Source organism: Schistocerca nitens, chromosome 4 (assembly GCF_023898315.1).
Source record: "Schistocerca nitens isolate TAMUIC-IGC-003100 chromosome 4, iqSchNite1.1, whole genome shotgun sequence".
Classification (NCBI taxonomy): Eukaryota; Metazoa; Arthropoda; class Insecta; order Orthoptera; family Acrididae; genus Schistocerca; species Schistocerca nitens.
The window spans coordinates 669,710,521-669,731,296 of NC_064617.1; the positions used below are offsets into that span (position 1 = coordinate 669,710,521).

The 20,776-nt window shown below is 43.3% G+C and overlaps 1 protein-coding gene across 1 annotated transcript in view; it reads right to left on the bottom strand.

Annotated features, from left to right (window-relative positions):
• Positions 1-892: 892 nt before the first annotated feature.
• The window catches only part of LOC126252495 (dipeptidase 1-like), a 95,746-nt gene continuing 75,862 nt past the window's right edge, over positions 893-20,776 (bottom strand). Inside the window, exon 6 of the mRNA XM_049953390.1 lies at positions 893-1,379. Coding sequence (XP_049809347.1) covers positions 1,275-1,379 — 105 coding nt within the window. The 3' untranslated portion in view covers positions 893-1,274. The remainder of the gene's footprint in view (positions 1,380-20,776) is intronic.

Here is a 20,776-nt window from a genome sequence, read left to right on the forward strand (position 1 = left end):
CCTCACAGAGCCGGTTCTGGTGTCTATTTTTCGAATCACATTTCAAACCGTTAATGACACAATTACCGACCTTATTCTGTTTGCATCGGAGCCAATTGTATCAGAATGACAGCTTTCACTGTCACTCTGTGTGCTTGCTTTGTGTTTTGCTCAGAATAATCGAGCATTGCGACAAACATGAAACAGTGTTCTTCCCGTGCAAAGTCGATTGTGTCCAGCAGAACTATAGCCATCGAGAGAGAAGAGTGGTTTGTTCAGACAAGCTGACCAGGAATGCGTAACAAATTCATAGGTCGTTATCAATTATCACACGATATATGGAGACCCAGTTTCAATAACGGTTCGACAAAGTCGGACTGATATTCATTTTCGACTACTTGGCGCCAACTGAGAGTAAACATTTGCATAATGCAGATGAATAATGGTGCAAAAACAAAAATTATAGATGCTCATTAAGTGTTTTGCAAGAGGTCTTCTGAAGAAATGTTAATCATGTTGGATAAAGAAGAGGATGAAATACTACCATACATCACTGGAAACTTCTGGATTTTCTGAACCATTGGTATCTAGGTAATTAGATATCTCAAACTAAAAACGTTGCACGGCTTCACCTGACACCATTTGAATTACACTTCCGTCGATTTATTGAGGATTTCTTTTTTAATTACGCCGACAGCTTACGTTTACAGACCTCAAAGCAAAAGTGTTCGCCGAAGTAAAACACATAATGTCCTGCGGCGAGTATGGAATTGAAGGAATTTTAATAGGTAAATTTCACGAATTAACAATGCCTATTGCCCAGAACCTTAGGAAACTGTAAGGAATTTTACTTTACTTTAAAATATGTCACTGTCAGTTATTTTACAAAGCATTAATGCAAGTACCGGCTCTGAGAGTTATCACAATAAATTTACATGAAATGCCAAAGCTGTCCTGAAGCACCATCGACAATCCACCAACTGCTCTTCTGCAGCAGCACTGTCTGCATCACAGCAGTGAAGAAAACCTGTAAAGCTTTCTCTTTTCTTGTAAGGATTAAGTATCACAATCGTCTTCTTCCACAAACGTCGCTTGTGTCTCAGCTCGCTCTACAGTACCATCGGTGACCCTTGCGTTCGCCAGCTTTTGCAGGTCTCCTTTCACCAAGTTTTGTACTTCTTGGGAGCTAGCAGAGACCCACGCCGTAACCACAGCTCGACGAGAAGCAGAGCAGAGAGGAGGCCGTCAGATGGGCGTGTGCCTGCCGGCCGGGAGAGTGCCGCAGTGCCCCGCGGTCAGGAGCCCACGTAAGTGCAGTTGCCGGCCGCGCCCTCCAGGTTGGCACTGGCGACGAAATCCTCTCCCGGCGTCACGGCTGCCAACCGCCATTTATCTCGCACCTGCAACAACATGGGCAATTTAAGCTCCTATCTGTGCCCTCCTCGGTGGAAACTGGGATGACGTTCTCTTCAGGAGTCAGGTTCGCCAACTAAATTCTCTCATGTCTCTGCAAAAACGTACTGTTACGTCTCGCATACTTTGCTCTGACAAGGAATCAGTAAGTGGATCGAAATAGCATATCCAGACACTCTGGGATGATGATGGCATTGAAACAGAGGATGACACGCGTAAAGCTGAAATACTAAACACCTTTTCCCAAAGCTGTTTCACAGAGGAAGACCGCACTGCAGTTACTTCTCTAAATCCTCGCACGAACGAAAAGATGGCTGACATCGAAATAAATGTCCACGGAATATAAAACTGAAATCAGTTAACAGAGGAAAGTCCACTGGACCTGACGGGATACCAATTCGATTCTTCACAGAGTACGCGAAAGAACATGCCCCCCTTCAAATAGCCGTGTACCGCAAGTCTCTAGAGCAGCGGAAGGTTTCAAATGATTGGAAAAGAGTACAGGTAGTTCCAGTTTTCAAGACGGGTCGTCGAGCAGATGGGCATAACTATAGGCCTATATCTCTGACATCGATCGGTTGTAGAATCTTAGAACATGTTTTTTGCTCGCGTATCATGTCATTTCTGGAAACCCAGAATCTACTCTGTAGGAATCAACATGGATTCCGGAAACAGCGATCGTGTGAGACCCAACTCGCTTTATTTGTTCATGAGACCCAGAAAATTTTAGATACAGGCTCCCAGGTAGATGCCATTTTCCTTGACTTCAGCAAGGCGTTCGATACAGATCCGCACTGTCGCCTGATAAACAAAGTAAGAGCCTACGGAATATACAAGCTGTGTGGCTGAATTGAAGAGTTTTTAGCAAACAGAACACAGCATGTTGTTATCAATGGAGAGACGTCTACAGACGTTAAAGTAACCTCTGGCGTACCACAGGGGAGTGTTATGGGACCATTGCTTTTCACAATATATATAAATGACCTAGTAGATAGTGTCGGAAGTTCCATGCGGCTTTTCGCGGATGATGCGGTAGTATACAGAGAAGTTGCAGCATTAGAAAATTGCAGCGAAATGCAGGAAGATCTGGAGCGGATAGGCACTTGGTGCAGGGAATGGCAACTGACTCTTAACATAGACAAATGTAATGTATTGCGAATACATAGAAAGAAGGATCCTTTATTGTATGATTATATGATAGCGGAACAAACACTGGTAGCAGTTGCTTCTGTAAAATATCTGGGAGTATGCGTGCGGAACGATGTGAAGTGGAATGATCATATAAAAATAATTGTTGGTACGGCGGGTGCCAGGTTGAGATTCATTGGGAGAGTCCTTAGAAAATGTAGTCCATCAACAAAGGAGGTGGCTTACAAAACACTCGTTCGACCTATACATGAGTATTGCTCATCAGTGTGGGATCCGTAGCAGGTCGGGTTGACAGAGGAGATAGAGAAGATCCAAAGAAGAGCGGCGCTTTTCGTCACAGGGTTATTTGGTAAGCGTGATAGCGTTACGGAGATGTTTAGCAAACTCAAGTGGCAGACTCTTGAAGTGAGCCGCTCTGCATCGCGGTGTAGCTTGCTGTCCAGGTTTCGAGAGGACGCGTTTCTGGATGAGGTATCGAATATATTGCTTCGCCCTACTTATACCTCCGTAGGACATCACGAAGTAAAATTAGAGAGATTCGAGCGCCCACGGAGGCTTTCCGGCAATCGTTCTTCCCGCGAAACATACGCGAGTGGAACAGGAAAGGGAGGTAATGACAGTGGCACTTAAAGTGCCCTCCGCCACACGCCGTAGGGTGGATTGCGGAGTATAAATGTGGATGTAGAATAAAATACCTTGTAAACAGAAACAGTGTAATATACACTGATATATTTTCCCATTTTCTAGATTATTTTTGATTAGATTTATCGTGTTTCTAACATTACGTTTAAGAGTACAAAAAAATTGTATACAGGCACAAGTCAGGAGCAAAAATGTGCCCCGATTATGGGACAGGTTTACGGATATCATACAACACAATAACGAGCAATAAAAGCACACTACCAAACTTTTCAAAATAAGTTTTGCTGGCTTTGGAAAACAATAAGTTTTTAACGAACTTCCACCTGCTGGCGTAATACAGTCATTATAGAAATCTGAAGGACATAAAAAGCAGACTTTCACTGGCAAAAAGGGAATTTCTGGCCAAGAGAAGTCTGCTAGTATCAGAGGTCTTAATTCGTGGAAGAAATTTCTAAGAATGTACGTTAGGAACACAGCACTGAATGGTAGTGAGACATGGACTTAGCGAAAACCGGAACAGAAGAGAATCGAAGCATTTGAGTTGTTGTGCTACAGATGAGTGTTGAAAATTATGTGGACTGATAAAGTGTGGAATGAGGAGGTTCCCCGCAGTGGTGGCGAGGAAAGAAACCTAAGAAAGTCACTGGCGCGAAGAAGGGACAGGAGGATTGGACATCTTTAAAGGCATCTTGGAATAACTTCCTTGGTACCAGGTAGAGTTGCAGAGGATAAACGTTGTAGAGGAAGACACAGCTTGGGACACATCCAGCAAATAATTGAGGTTCGAAGTTGCAAGTGTTACTTTGAAATGAGAAGGTTGGCACAGAAGTGGAATTCGAAGTGGGCCGCATCAAACCAGTAAAAAAGATACAGAGCCCATTTTGTGTGTATTGTGAATTAAACTGGGGACCTACAAAGGACGGAGAGGGCTCGTCCCGCCATAGCCCTCAGTGGTTCACAACCTCACAACAGGCCACAGCAGTCATCCCACCCCACCTCTGCCCCACACTGAACCCACGGTTATTGTGCAGTTCGGCCCCCAGTGGACCCCACCCCCGGGAACGTCTCATTTCAGACGAGTGTAACCCCAATGTTTGTGTGGTAGAGTAATTACGGTGAATGCGAACGTGGAGACAGTGTTTGTGCAGCAATTGCCGACATAGTGTAACTGAGGCGGTATAAGAGGAACCAGTCCACATTCGCCGAGGTAGATGGAAAACCGCCTTGAAAACCATCCACAGGCTGGCCAGCACAATGGACCTCGCTGCTAATCGGGCAGGTGGATTCATGCTGAGGACCGGCACACCTTTCCGATCGGGAAGCAGCGCGTTAGATCGCGTGGCGGGCTCACTGAACCCTTTCTTGACTTTTTTTTGTTAGCGGTATCGTTTCGAGCAGTAAATACAAAGCCAATAATCACCCTCTTCATCAAACTGCTGAAGATTGTAAGAGAAAGGAAGGAAAGCTAGATTTGACGTTTGTTGAGACAGGAGTGCTTAGTGCTTGCTGACGAACGCCATGGAAGGACTTGTCTGTGAGAGGCGATTGAGAGGAAGGAAAAGATACGAGACGATATACATAAACTAATCTTCTTCTGAGCAGACTTCAGAAGGCCCAACGGTACACACCGACAGACGAGTCATCCTCAGCCGATAGGCGTCACTGAATGCATATATGAAGGGACACATGGTTAGCACACTGCTCTCCTGGCCTTTGTCAGCTTTCGTTACTGGAGCCACTCCTCAATCAAGTAGCTCCTCACTTGGCCTCACAGGGGCTGGGTGCACTACGGTTGCCAACAGCATTCGGCTGCAAAAACGGTCACCCATCCAAGTGCTAGCCAAGCACGAAAGCGCTTTATTTCGGTGACCTGACTGGAACCGGTGTTAACCACTGTGAGAAGACTGTTGCCTACAAGACGTAATGGCAAGTGGAAATTATGAGGCCTGAAGAGGGCGGCAGAAGATAGGGGAGAATGGAGAGTTACCATGTGGAAATCTGCCTTTGGGCAGAACACTAATGATATCAAAAGTATACTTTCAGAAAAGTTACTGTGTTTTAGCAAATTAATTCGTTTAAGGAAGACTGTTTTTTATTCACTGCCAACAAGGGATATTTTGCTATCCACATTGTACCTTGTTCTAGCTTTTAGGAATTTCTCGCCCATTTTAGTCCTTACCCTCAGACAATTAATTCTTCCAGCTTGAGATTCATTAGATTCAAATAGCCTTCATTTTTTAGATAGCGTTTTCTTTTGCTGTTGTCTTAAAGTTTCTTCTACTAGGCTATCAGTTAGGTTAGTTAGGATAGCAATGGTAAATAGTGTGTAAACCCGTCCCAGCTGAACTGAGTAAACGTCCCCCGTAGCAATGAGTGAATGATTTTTTAAACTACAGTAGTAACTTTCAGGCCTTCAAATCATGCTAATGTATACTGAAAAGAAGAATAATCTGCTGTAAACGAAAACCTATTTATCTGTTCTCTGTTCTAGCAAGTATGGTGACTGATAGCTTTGACATTTGAGTAACACAGTTTGCTCAATGTGCACAAAAACACAAATTTACGGTTCCATGCCGCTATTCTTTTTGATTCGCTACAACAATGAATTAATAACAAATGGTAATCATATATCAAAAGACCCATTCTCCCTCCGCACCAGTTCAGCAACTAGATGTGAAAAAGGTACTGCGGTTGTGTCATTTATGTGGTGATGATGATGAGTCCCATACTTCTTTACAGAGCGTAGGGGAGCGACGCGGGAGACCCCCGCCGCCTTACTAGGCAAGGTCCTTGTGGAGGTGGTTTGCCATTGCCTTCCTCCGACCGTAATGGGGATGAATGATGATGATGAAGACGACACAACAACACCCAGTCATCTCGAGGCAGGAAAAATCCCTGACCCCGTCGGGAATCGAACCCGGGACCCCGTGCTCGGGAGCGAGAACGCTACCGCGAGACCACGAGCTGCGGACGTCATTTACGTATTAATGTATTATATTTCGGTGAACATAACAGTGTCGGCATATAACATTGTCATTAACGAAATCATTACCATTAAAGGAAAATAAATAATTCGTGATTATCAGTAATTAAAAACAAAGCCATGATTGGTATCTTAGCTGATCTTATAGGGTGTATGTGATGCAGTGTAATTCTGTCTGGTGAATTCAGTTATTCAATCGATATGGAGCCATTAACTTTCTTTAGTGGCCCTGAATCTGTAATTTCAACTTGGATATTTTTCCAAAGATTAAATACATCTTAGATTACGAAAAAGTCAGATCTATTGTGGAACGGTACCACCATATGTTGTGGACTTCAGTCCAAAGATTGTTTGATGCAGCTCTCCATGTTACTCTATCCTGTGCAAGCTTCTTCATCTCCAAGTACCTACTGCAAACTACATCTTTCTGAATCTGCTTAGTGTATTAATCTCTTGGGCTCCCTCTATGCTTTTTACCCTCCACGCTGCCCTTCAATACTAAATTGGTGTTCCCTCGATGCCTCAGAACATTTCCTACTACCCGATCTCTTCTTCTAGTCAAGTTGCGGCATAAACTCCTCTTCTCCCCAATTCTATTCAGTACCTCCTCATTACTTACGTGATCTACCAATCTAACCTTCAGCATTGTTCTGTAGCACCACATTTCGAAAGCTTCTTTCTCTTCTTGTCCAAACTATTTATCGTCAATGTTTCACTTCCATACATGGCTACACTCGATACAAATACTTTCAGAAACGACATCCTGACACATCTATACTCGATGTTAACAAACATCTCTTCTTCAGAAACACTTTTAAAAAGGTTCAAATGGCTCCGAGCACTATAGGACTTAACTTCTGAGGCCATCAGTCCCGTAGAACTCAGAACTAATTAAACCTAACTAACCTAAGGACATCACACACATGCATGCCCGAGGGAAACGCTTTCCTTGTCATTGCCAGTCTATATTTTATATCCTCTCTACTTCGACCATCATAAGTTATTTTGCTCCCCAAATAGCAAATCTCATATACTACTGTAAGTGTCTCATTTCCTGACCTAATTCACTCAGAATCACCTGATTTTATTCTACTACAGTCCATTATCCTCCTTTTGCTTTTGTTGATGTTCATCTTGTATCCTGCTCTCAAGACACTATCCATTGCGTTCAACTGCTCTTCCAGGTCCTTTGCTGTCTGTGACAAAATTGCACTGTCATCGGCATACCTCAAAGTTTTTATTTCTTCTACACGGATTTTAATTCCTACTCCAAATTTTTCTTTTGTTTCCTTTACTGCTTGCTCAATATACAGATTGAATGGCATTGGGGATAGGCTGCAACTCTGTCTTACTCCCTTCTCAACCACTGCTTCCTTTTTATGTCCCTCTACTCTTATAACTGCCATCTGTTTTCTGTACAAATTGTAAATAGCCTTTCACTCCGTGTATTTTACCCCCACCACCTTCAGGATTTTGAAGAGAGTATTCCAGTCAACATTGTTGAAAGCTTTCCCTGAGTCTACAAATGTTAGAAACGTAGGTTTGCCTTTCCTTAATCTAACTTCTAAGATAAGTCGTATGGTCAGTAGTGCCTCACGTGTTCCATCATTTCTACGGAACCAAACTGATCATCCCCGAGGTTAGCTTCTACCAGTTTTTCCATAAGTCTGTAAAGAATTCGTGTTAGTATTTTGAAACCGTGATTTATTAAACTGATAGTTCGGTTACTTTATCACCTGTCACCTCCTGCTTTTTTTTGGAATTATTATATTCTTCTTGAAGTCTGATGGTACTTCGCCTGTCATACATTTTGCTCACCAGATGGTAGAGTGACATATAAATGTGATACTCTGTTTGGTAAATTCGTTGCGCCTTATAAGACGGCATCAACTGAAGCACCGTTGATTATGATCTGTAAACGAAAATTTCAAACGATTCAACCTATAACTCATTTAAGATACACCCCTTAGCAATGCGCAACTGACCACTTGATTTCAGGAGAGCGGATTCGCCAGCATAAAAGGAGGCGTTAAGTATTTTGTTGTTAGTAGAGAATCAGTTAACTGCCGAATGTGTCGGTCAAGAAAGCCCAACTGCTAACTGAATGTCACCCGAGTAACAAATCCATCGACCTCTCTAAAGCGACTTAAGTTGACTGTTGGTGTTGGGATTGTGAGGTGGAGACGTGAAGGAACAGCCACAGCCGAAGCAAGATCATGCATAACTCGTGTACTGACGGAAAAGGAACGTCGAGCATTGCGGCGGCTGGTTCTACAAAATCACGTGAAGCCAAAGGAAAGTACCGCACTCGTGGGTTCCAAAATGCCACCAACAGTCCAGCTATCACAATGCTGTTGCGCAGAGAGTTAAGTCGCGCAGTTCATAAGCCACGCGTTTCTGTATATGGTGCTAAGTGATGCTTGAGATGGGGTAAAGAGCGATGTCACTGGGTGGATGGAAAAACGTCATTTCGAGTAATGACTCACGCTGGCAAAATCAGATGGAAGAGATCAGGTTTGGCAATGAATGGGGAACACAGGTGTGATGGCAAAAGTCAAATATGGAAGAGTTGGTGTGACGTTAAGGGTGCAGTTTTCGTGGTTAGTGTGTGGACCCTATTTGCACTTAGGAAAACGCTAAATACAAAAAAACATGTACACATTTCACGGCACTGTGCACTGCCTACAGTAGAGGAAAATTTCGGAGAGGATGATTTTCTGTATGAGCATGATAAAGCACCCTGTAATAAAGCAGCATCTGTGACACAATGGTATATTAATAATAACATTGCTATTGACCTGCCAAGGGTTCCGATCTGAACAAAACTGAACAACTTCGTGAGAATTTAGACAACAACCTAGCTCCAGACCCCAGCATACGACATTACCACCTTCTCTGGTATCTGTTCTTGAAAAGGAATGGGTAGCTGTTCCTCCAGAGATATTCAGACAAGTCATTAAAGGTGACCGCATCGGATTTGAAGACGCTGTAAAGGCCGGGACCGAGTGCACCCCTTGTCAAGTGACGAGTATCTGGAGCCTTTTGATGAGGTAGCGTATGTTCATATCTTTTGGAAGGAGAAACAGCATTGGTCGTATTTTTTTTTGTTTTATTAATCGCAAAATCGATTTTCGGTCACTTAGTGACCATCTTTGGTGCTGTAATATATAATTTAAATTGGTAGGCACTGGTGGCAACAGGCTTACAGCGATCACATAAACTGAATTTATATATTACAGCACTGAAGATGGACACTAAGTGACCGAAAATCGATTTTGCGATTAATAAAACAAAACAAAAAAAAATACGACCAATGCTGTTTCTCCTTCCAAGTACACCCATTATCTGGTCGTGGTGCACAGGACACTCCATGGAGTCGCCAATCAATAAGTTCATATCTTTGTTACGAGTAAAATTAAAATAAGATAACTGCAAATGTGCCCTTACTCTGGTTTTGGTTTCATCTTTAGACGAGCAACTGAAAAGTGTTACGTATATTGACGGCAAAAATTAATCGCTAATATTAAAATATTAATGGATTCTATATGTCACTGAGAGTAAAGTTTGCTTTGACAATTTATGTATCTTATTTTTATATTTACACACATCAATACAAGTATTACGTCACCTCGTTACGGAACCTGTACAATAAATTGGAATAGAGATCAACATCAACATCATTTCCGCCCTTTTTATTGCTCATGAAAACCACTCATTGCGTGTTGTACTACCATACAGCGATACCTTCAGAGGTGGAGGTCCAGATTGCTGTACACACTGGTACCTATAATACCTAGTAGAACGTCCTCTTGTGTTGATGCATGCCTGTATTCGTCATGGCATACTATCCACAAGTTCATCAAGGCACTGTTCGTCCAGATTATCCCATTCCTCAATGGTGATTCGGCGTAGATCCCTCAGAGTGGTTAGTATGTCACGGTGTCCATAAACAGCCGTTTTCAATCTATCGCAGGCATGTTCGATAGGGTTCATTTCTGGAGCACATGCTGGCCACTCTAGTCGAGCGATGTCGTTATCCTGAAGGAAGTCAATTCACAAGATGTGTACGATGGGGGCGCGAAAAAAATGTTCAAATGTGTGTGAAATCTTATGGGACTTAACTGCTAAGGTTATCAGTCCCTAAGCTTACACACTACTTAACCTAAATTATCCTAAGGACAAACACACACACCCATACCCGAGGGAGGTCTCGAACCTCCGCCGGGACCAGCCGTACAGTCCATGACTGCAGCGCCCATGACCACTCGGCTAATCCGGCGCGGCTGGGGGCGCGAATTGTCCTTTAAGATGAGTGCCTCGCCAATATGCTACCGATATCGTTGCACTGTCTGTCGGAGGATGGGATTCACGTATCGTACAACCGTGACGGCGCCTTCCATGACAACCAGCGGTGTACGTCGGCCCCACGTAATTCCATCCATCCCAAAACATCATGAAACCTCCACCTTGCTGCATTCGCTGGACAGTGTGTCTAAGGCATTCAGCCCGTCCGGGTTGCTTCCAAACACGTCTCCGACGATTGTCTGGTTGAAGGCATATGCGACACTCATCAGTGAAGAGCACGTGATGCCAATTATGAGCGGTCGATTCGGCATGTTGATGGCCCCATTTGTACCGCGCTGCATGGTGTCGTAGTTGCAAAGATGGACCTCGCCATGGACGTCAGGAATGAAGTTGCGCATCATGCAGCGTATTCCGCACAGTTTGAGTCGTAACACGACGTCCTGTGGCTGCACGAAAAACATTATTCAACACGGTGGCGTTGCTGTTAGGTTTCCTCCGAGGCATAATCTGTAGAAATCGGTCATCCACTGTAATAGTAGCCCTTGGGTGGCCTGGGCGAGGCATCTCATCGACAGTTCCTGTCCCTGTGTATCTCCTCCATGTCCGAGCAAAATGCCTTTGGTTCACTCCGAGACGCCTCGACACTTCCCTTGTTGAGAGCCCTTCCTGGCACAAACTAACAACGCGGACGCGATCGAACCGCGGAATCGACCGTCTAGGCATCGTTGAACTACAGACAACACGAACCGTATACCACCTTCCTGGTAGAATGTCTGGAACTGATCGGCTGTCGGATCCCCTCCGTCTAATAGGCGCTGCTCATGCATGGTTGTTTACATCTTTGGGCGAGCTTAGCGACATCTCTGAACAGTCAAAGGGACTGTGTCTGTGATACAATATCCACAGTAAACGCCTAATTTCCGGAGTTCTGGGAACCGGGGTGATGTAAAACTTTTTTGATGTTTGTATATGAGAATAATATAACTTAATATTCATTATTTTGAATTATTACTGAATGTGTAGTGACACATTTGTATTTATTTTAGTACAGCTATGCACGCGAACTGTTATTCTATGCGCTCTTCGTCAGGAAGCATTGATGAGTCCTCTTTTACAGAGGTATGTGAAATCTGATGCGCTCTAGTAAGTATTAATTACGAGTTAAATAATGTTAATTATGAATTTGGAGACTTTTATAACCACAGATTGACGTAGACGTGTTTGACTGTGGGGAATATTTCACAAGGTGGATCGTATTGCACCACAATGGTCAAAATCACGCTGCAAAGCTGCAGTGGCTATAGGTGGGTTCTTAGTGCACAAACTGCAATATTCAGCTTACGTACCACAGAATTATCAACACGAGCTCCAGGCCAACAGTCATTTTATGTAAAGATTCTTATGAAACATTAGGAAAACTTGCTGACTAACAATCCCGAAAATATACACATCATACGTGCAACTGGATTAATGCAAGGGGCAGTAAAATGAAAAGAAAGCAGACGGAAGAAAACAAGTCAACTGTTAATTATTTTAAAAGTAATCGTGATTGCTGTTAATTCATTCATCCCACTGTAAGAGAAGACGATCAATACCCTCTTGGAAAACTGTTTGCACCAGTTTGTCAGAAGGAAATCCATAGTCACCAATGTCTTCCTTCGGAGCTCCAAAGATATGGATGAGGATTGTATGAAGGACGCGTAAGGGGTTTCCAGGTCTCTTTTACATTCTACTCGAAACAACGTTAGCAACATTTGGGTGGCGTTACATATCTTAAATAAAGTCCCGACCTCTGCGCATGACATTTCCTAATTTTTGCAGCCTTGGTGGCCGTTTATATGCTTTGCACGAAGAGGAGTGCGCGTGAGTATAATCATGGTCCCGTAGGCTATAACTAATATGTTTCCGTGAAAAAACTGACCGTGTTGCCTGCAGTGGGATAAATATATCAAGAGTGACGGTGATTACTCCTGAAGTAATACACACCTAACTTTCCCATTTGTTTCGTTTTTATTTGACTGCTCCTCCTTAGTGATGTCGTATGAAGCAAAAATGGTGGGGGAAGACACGTTAGAATTAACAGAACAAGTAATTATGTAAGTAATTACCATTTGGCTTTGAAGTAATAACAGAAATTAGATTTAATATATGTAGTATAAAGCATTGTCTGTATAGTGTGGGGAGTCTCCGGTTGCCACAGGGAGTCTTATAGTCTACCATAGTATGAACTTGTGGGGTGGTCTGCCAAATGTCTGAGGGTTTGTTGCTCTCTGCATTCAGGTAGAGGGAATGATAGCTCAGCACACTGGTATAAAATCTGCCGTGTTGGATTTAAACTCGATTTAAATTCACTGACCACATTTTTCATCGCAGGTTAGATCCTGGTGATTTTGTGTGAAACACGATACTTAAGATGCTCCACATTCTGAAATAAATAGCAGTAAATTATAGGGGAAGGCGGGTATTGTACAATACGTACAAGGACCAAAAGGAAACAATAATAATGGAAGATCGAGTACGACTCCCTCGGATTAAAAAAGATGTAAGACAGGGATGTAGTCTTTCTCCACTACTATTCGACGAAGAAGCAATGACGTAAGTATGTAATGAGCTATGTAATTTGTGCAGAATGTGGACTGAAAGTAAATTGAAGGAAGACGAAAGTAATGAGAAGTAGCTGTTATGAGAACGGCAAGAGACTTAATATCAGAACTTGGCTTCTCAGGGTAGACGAAGCTGAGGAATTCTGCTACCTTTGGAAGAAAATAACACATGCCAAATGAAGCAAGATGGCACAAAAAACAGATTAGCACAGGAAAAGAAGGCATTCCTAGCTGTTAATCTCAAACATCGGCTTTTTTCTAAGAAAGAAATTTCTGATAATGTACGTCTGGAACACCAAATTGTGCGATAATGATTTATAGGCTGAGGAAAAACTGCATGAGAGAAGAAACGAAGCGTTTGAGACGTGTTGCTGTAGAAAGATAAGGTAAGAAATGAGGAGGTACTCCCCAGAATCGGTAAAGTGGGGAGCATGTAGAAAACTCTTGACAAAAAAGGGGGCTAGGTGGTAGGGCAATGGTTGAGACAGCAGGCAACAATTTACATGGCACTAGAGGAAGCACTATGTGGAAAGAATTAAAGTGAAGACAAAGAGTGCAGATGCCACTGAGAAAAAGAGCACAAGAGAGAGATTCATGCATTATCACAACCAGTCAGAAAACTGATGACATGAAAAAGCGTGTCATATTTGCAGTTCAGCCCTTCCTTGAATTCATGACTTAATAAGGTAGAACTCATTGTCTACAGCGAACCTTGTTGTTCGTGCGGTTCTAGGCGCTCCAGTCCGGAGCCGCGCTGCTGCTACGGTCGCAGGTTCGAATCCTGCCTCGGGAATGGGTGTGTGTGATGTCCTTAGGTTAGTTAGGTTTAAGTAGTTCTAAGTTCTGGGGGATTGATGACCACAGCAGTTGAGTCCCATAGTGCTCAGAGCCATTTTTTGAACCTTATTGTTTTTATTGAAGGTTGTCTAGAACGGAGTCCAGTGGTTAGCATCATTGGTATCTTACGAATTGAGAGCTTTCGTTATCTACGATCTTTTTTTACTCGTTTCTGAGGAGCAGTTGAGGAGGTGGATTGTGGTGTAATGCTAGTAGCTACTTCATTTGATAACACCAGCAGTTCCTGTTTCTTGGAAGAATCCATTACACTACGGCTGACCGATCTCCCCCGCAATATTCTCTCTCCCAATGGTGCAAATCCCATAGCCTAAGCCAGAATACTTTGTGAAGTTTAGGAAATAGGAGAAGAGCGGCTGGTTGAAACGAAGCTGTGAGGCCGGGGCGTGTCTCGTGCTTGGTTAGCTCGGTCCGTAGAGGCAAAAAACGCAGGTTGCTAGGAAATTTTATTCTCATGGCGTTATTTAGGTGGACGTTTATTTTTTGTCTATGTGGGCTACTGAACAAAACTGCCTCGCAATATTCTGCGTCTGCAAAGACAGGCACGTGGTGTAAAAACGCTATGTGGATACTGATGCTTCCAAAGTTGTACTAAGTGGCTTTTGGCAGAAGCTGTTTCTTGTTTTCAGTTTTCGGCTGTTATTGTCAAGCATTTTCTGAAAGGTAAGGTTCTGTCAGTGGTTAGGCCCAGGCTGTTAGGTTCCCAAACTACATACTGAATTTTTTTCAGGCTGCTTTTCTATTTAGGGAAATGCAGGAAACTTCCGTTCCTGTGGCGCTAGGTTGGAGTCTCCATTTGCGAAAGCACTTTCTCACAATGTCTAGATCCACCTTTAGGATTTCTTCTGACAGCTCAATTACTGATCTAGACCATTTTGCAGGTATCCAGTCGTTGGCGAAGCCAAACTTCTTTGATTTAGTTTCTGGAGTCTCAGCAATGTACAAGCCGAAAAAATTTGAAACAAAAACTGACCAAAGTGGTAGATTCATTTTGGATGCTATGACTTATTCTCACAATCAATCGTTCAGCATTCTTTCTATTATTGAACAATACCTCTGCAAAGAGATGAGCGGAGAATCTAGTTTATCATGTTTTCCTTCAACACTGTGTCTTAGGTCACCAACAGGTCAACAGACGTAGCTGCGATTTTTTCTTTGAAATCGTGCCGCAGTGTAGGTGCTGAGTGGCGGAAACGTGATCTGTGCAGCTTCGTTTCAGCCCAATGGCAGTGTCTTCGACCGGTATTTCTTCAGGTAATGTAGCGATTCTAGTATCTTGTAGATTACACAGATAGCAGGGTTGGCCTTCTCGTGAGCTGCCAGGTTAGCGATTACTTTAGAGGTAATGTTCTTTGTTGTATAAGGGGCGATCAAAAAGATTCCGTTTGACTGCGTTGCCGCAGTGTGTATGAAACGAAGCGCAACTACGATGCTGGTATATAATCACCGATATTTGTGAAAGGGATTGGTGTGCCATTTTGTACTTTTAACGTGCGTGCAGTAAATGTAGAAACGTAAATTATGATGACGTTATTACCAAATGCGTCCAAACTGGACCAACGTGCTATTATTCTTTTCTTGGTTTCCTAAGGACAACACTGGTAGACATCCGTAGCAGAATTAAGAATGATTATGGGGCAACATTTGTGTCGAAAAGCATCTGCGACAGAGGGTGCTGCAAATTTTGTGACACCTTAGTTACACAAAATTCAAGCGGAAGACACAAGAGCACCCCCTTGCGATCATCGCATCTTTGGCCCCTTAAAAAAGGCGTTGAGGAGTCGACGATTCCTGTCTCATGAGAATGTGGAGCAGGCAGTTTCAGACTTCTTCACTCAGCAAGACACGGTGTTTTAACAAATGGGTACCTTCAACCTACTGCTTTGGTGGCAAGATTACCTCAATTCTGACGGGGATTTTGCCTCATTGGCATACCGACTCGGGACTGCACGGCGTTCAAACGGAAACTTTTTTATCGTCCCTTACATATTGCCGCTTTGCATAATCTCACTGAAAAAGTGAGAATTTACACGTTTCTGTAGATTCCATAGTTCATTAGGAAGTCAGGGTTGAAACTGTCAAACCCTGCAGTCTCCCAGGCTTCACTTCCTTAAGCGATGTCGAAGCGTTTCCGCAGGTGGAAGGACGAGATGCCTGAGTTTATGTGGCTTCACCTTTAGAATCCTGAGTTCTAATTTCCCCTTCACTCTATGCTCTCTCTCTTTTGATGCTCTGGATGTCGCAACTAGATGTGCAGCAACGTGTTTTTCATTGGCTGTTGATTTCGCATTTCATGTCAGGGTGCCACTCCCTGCTTCCCTTAATAACGACCATGCTTGTCTAATCAATGTCTGGCTACTCAGGCTTTATACTGTCGTCGTCAACTTTTGCCGTCTCGCTGCATCTACTCTCTAAAGTAGTTCTTCTACTATTCCTCGATCATCATTTTAGATGAATTTTTGGTACAGCTCCTCACTGTTTTGGGACCAGCCAGGGATGTATTATCTTACTATCGGCTCTTGGTATACAGAGTGCCCCAGAAACCACCGGCAACGCTTAATATGTTGTGCGGTAAGGCACACAGATCGGTTTTCAAGAAGAAACCTGTGTCCAGAAATGCACGGCTTGGCTTTGAACAGCGGCGAAGTCTGAGACGCATGGGCGTTGCACATTATGTTAAAAACCCCAACTGAGTAGCACATCGGGTTGTCTGCATTACAAACGGGCTTCGAACTGCGTACCTCCTACGTAATGCAGAACCGACATCAGCGGTGCTAAGTCTCATGCACATGAGCCAATAATATTGTGGTTGTTATTAAATGCAACAAAAAGTTCACTGTTACCAGTCACCGTTTTATTTATTTCCACGACGCGTTTCGAAGGTTTAAACCTCCATCAACGGGTGGATTTACATTAGTAAGTATTTTATTTGTGTGTGTGTTGTGTTACGATTTTTGGAGGAACTTGTGGCACTGCCTAGTGGAGAAACGAGACGCTATTTCAGAACATGGTTTAGGATTACTTTTGACAAAAAATTAAACTGATATCTAATGGTAAACATTAAATAAGTAAACTACAGTACCTTCAGTGATCACAGGTTCCTTTTGCTGTCGTAACACATCACATGTATACTGCCACATTTGTAAACAAATATGGCGTCTGGAATCAGCTGGGTGCAAGGTTCGTATAGCAGAAGTGAAGACATAATCGCAAAGTGCAAAGAATATACGTCATAACAATATTATTACAGAATAATTGCTTTAAGCATTTAGCGGTGATTGTTTTGAGGTGTCAAATATATGTGTGTGTACTTCAGGTGGTATATAAATCCAATTCTGACAAGTTAAAACAGCAAACATTCGTACTCGTTTATACAATCAGGTGAAGTGTTAAAATGGCTTAAACTTCATACTTATTGATAACAATTAGGTGAATGTTACAGACTATAATTACAATGATCATATTGGCTACAACAGTAAAATCATACATACATTACACTCTTTGATTGGGGTTAATAAACAGATGTGAAGTGTGGGGCTGGAGGCAGAAGGAGAGGTAGAGAGAGAGAAAAAGTGTGTGTGTGTGTGTGTGTGTGTGTGTGTGTGTGTGTGTGAGAGTGAGTGAAAGGGAGAGGGAGAGGGAGAGAGAGAGAGAGAGAGAGAGAGGGAGAGAGAGAGAAAAGAGTGATTATATGAGAGGAAACATTTACATGGGAAGGAGTCTTAAGATTGCATGGTGCATATATTAGCTGCCTAAAGGTTGGGGTAATACATTGGTTAATGCTTTAAAATATGCAGATAGATATACATTTTTGCCAGTAGTTGATGTACATACAGTTTTAAGCTGACAAGGGGAACAAGCTGTTGGTGTGATGAATTATCTGTGAATGAGGTCAATCTCTTGTAGTCTTGGCAGCTGTCAATATTTATGGTAAATATTAGGTGTGTGTGTGTGTGTGTGTGTGTGTGTGTGTGTGTGTGTGTCTGTGTGTGTGTGTGTGTGTACAAGTGTGTCTGTCTGTGTGTGTGTGTGTGTGTGTGTGTGTGTGTGTGTGTGCATTTTTATGAGTGTAGGCAGTTGCTGAAAACGGAGATGATACTATTGTAAATATTGTCATTTTTGTCATTTAAGATACATTCTGGTTGTTTCATTTGATGTTTGTATATTTGGAGTGTTTCAAGGATGTCTAGTTTTCTGCCTTTTGGTTGGATGTGTAAGATGCTAATACTTGTGTTGTTAACATAGTGTTTTGTATCATGCAGGTGGTAGCTATTGCTGATGTGTGATATTTTTTGTTTTTTAGTGGTGCCATGTGTTCCTTGAACCTAATCTCAAATGATCTGCCTGTTTGGCCTATGTAGAAGCAGTCACAGTCCAAACATTCTATTTTGTACACACCTGTGTGATGAAGTGGGTGTCGTGTGCCGATGTCTTTGGACTCTCCGTGGACTCGAGCAGTAAAGTACTCCGCTGAAGTTACAAGTGTGCCACACACTACTCTTCATACTGCGTTAACGAAAATAGCACACAGGTGTTATATCTGGTGACCGTGCTGCCCGTGGATCTAATCCATCCACACCGATCCATCGACTAAGATGTGCGATGCTGAGCTGAATCCGCATAACGACATCAAAGTGTGCTGGAGACGTCATGTTGCAGCCACATGTCCATCCGAACATTCAGTAACACTACAACCAATTGGTTAGGCACAACATGTCTAATAAATGTGAGGTAGGTCAGTCACGTTGGTCTGTTTGGCAGCATATCGTCCAGCGATATGGCCACAAATTATTCCGGGCTGGAAGTCAATACTGACCTTGCATTGGTGATTTTGAATCGCCTCCGCACGCGGATTTTCGTCCGCCCAAATATGCGCCATGTGCGGTTTTAGTATACCGTGGCTGATAACTGTGCTTTCATCCGCAAATAACACCAAGCTCGCGAAATGTGGCTGCAGTATACATTGCGGTAAATAACAATGTACTTGCTGTACCCGTCCTGGGTATCCTCCTCACGTAAAGCATGAACTTCCCGCAGATGGTAAGGATGCAACTGGTGTTTATGGACGTCACGCCACACAGCACTTTCACCCGTTTGGAGCACCAGTGAGACCTGCCAAAAGCTGGTGGCAGTGTACACTCCCATCATTGTCAGCTCGTCCTCCTCCACCTGTAATGTTTGAGCCGAGGGGATAGCATTCGCATGTACCAACCACAAAGTGTTACCACTTTACTGTACAGTGGACACACTTCATGCAGAAAATATCTACGCTCAACCTTTCGGCTTCTCTGAGGTGTCTCTAGATGGCCGCGAACGTGGAATGATGTGCGGTAGATCTGTTTGGATAACGTTTCGCGTGCAATCTTCCAGCGGCTCTTCCATTGCAGTCCGCTTTGCCGTATGCAAGCGCCATGTCGGTCATTTCCGCAGCACTGCTGTAAACAACGTTACTCCACTGACAGACCACACTAGGTCTGCACTAGGATGAGCAGGAGGGCTGTGTGGAGGAACGCAGCGCGTGTGCAGGAATGTTATTGGGCTCAGAAAAGTTGGTCGCAGCATCTCGTTCTCAGACTTCGACGCTCTCCACCGTCCAAGCCTTTCGTTTCTGGATACGGGCTCCTTTTTAAGAGCGGTCAGTTTGTCTTCCCTCACCACATATTAACGCTGTCTTTTTTATTCTGGTACAACCTATATACTTGTTGGTAGTGCTGAAAAATCTTTTGTAGTTTCATCCTAAGCGTTTAGTTCCGTAAAGAACTTTGACCCTCTTTAGATTCCCTTGTGGGTGACGGATGTACTTGATTAGAGGGATTTGTGTTCCTATCTCTTTTATTACTTTTATGTGTTGATTATGTGGGAAGACCTCAATGACTTTTTTGAGACTCTTAGTGACTAGTCAGTGTCGTTAGCCAAAACAAAAGATAGATCACCATTGTCTGTGCCCATCTCTGCAGCTGACTTAAAAGTTAGTCTCTCTGTAGAATCGAACACAAGCGACCGATATTCGTCCACCGTCCCTTCTGCGTGGGTTCCCATTATTATCACAAGCTCTGTATTTCTCAGTCTTCAGAAATTGTGCCATCAGTGCAACAGCTTTTCGGTGACGGGGCAGGAATATTTCTAATCGGGAGACAGTAATGTATTATGGTAATCAGAATCCGATCGCCAGTAACGTGACACAGAAGTTAGTAACGACCATTGCTTAACGACAGTAAATATGCTGTACGAAAGAGTACATTTTATGTTGTATCTGTACGGTAGTTGCTGCGTAAAAGTGACAGCTCTCGACACAATGTTCGATGCAACGCGATTTAACCAATGACTGCTATCTCTTTCTCAACACTCAGTACCAATCATTTGTCGTTTATCGCGGCGGTAACAAATGATTGCTTCTCCTCAACGTTGTATTCAAAGGAATATCCTTATTCACTAATGCCGTATCAGTGGGACACTCGTTAAATGTACTTAGACTACGATCACGAAATACACTATGTGATCAAAAGTATCCGCACACCTGGCTGAAGATGACTTACAAGTTCGGGGCGCCCTCCATCGCTAATGCTGGAATTCAGTATGATGTTGGCTTACCCTAAGCCTTGATGACAGCTTCCACTCTCGCAGGCATACATTCTATCAGGGTCTGGAAGGTTTCTTGAGGAATGGCAAGCCATTATTCACGGAGTGCTGCACTGAGAAGAGGTATCGATGTCGCTCGATGAGGCCTGGCACGAAGTCGGCGTTCCAAAACATCCCAAAGGTATCCTGTAAGATTCGGGTCTGGACTCTGCGCACGCTAGTCAATTACAGGGATGTTATTGTCGTGTAAAATGTTCAAATGTTTGTG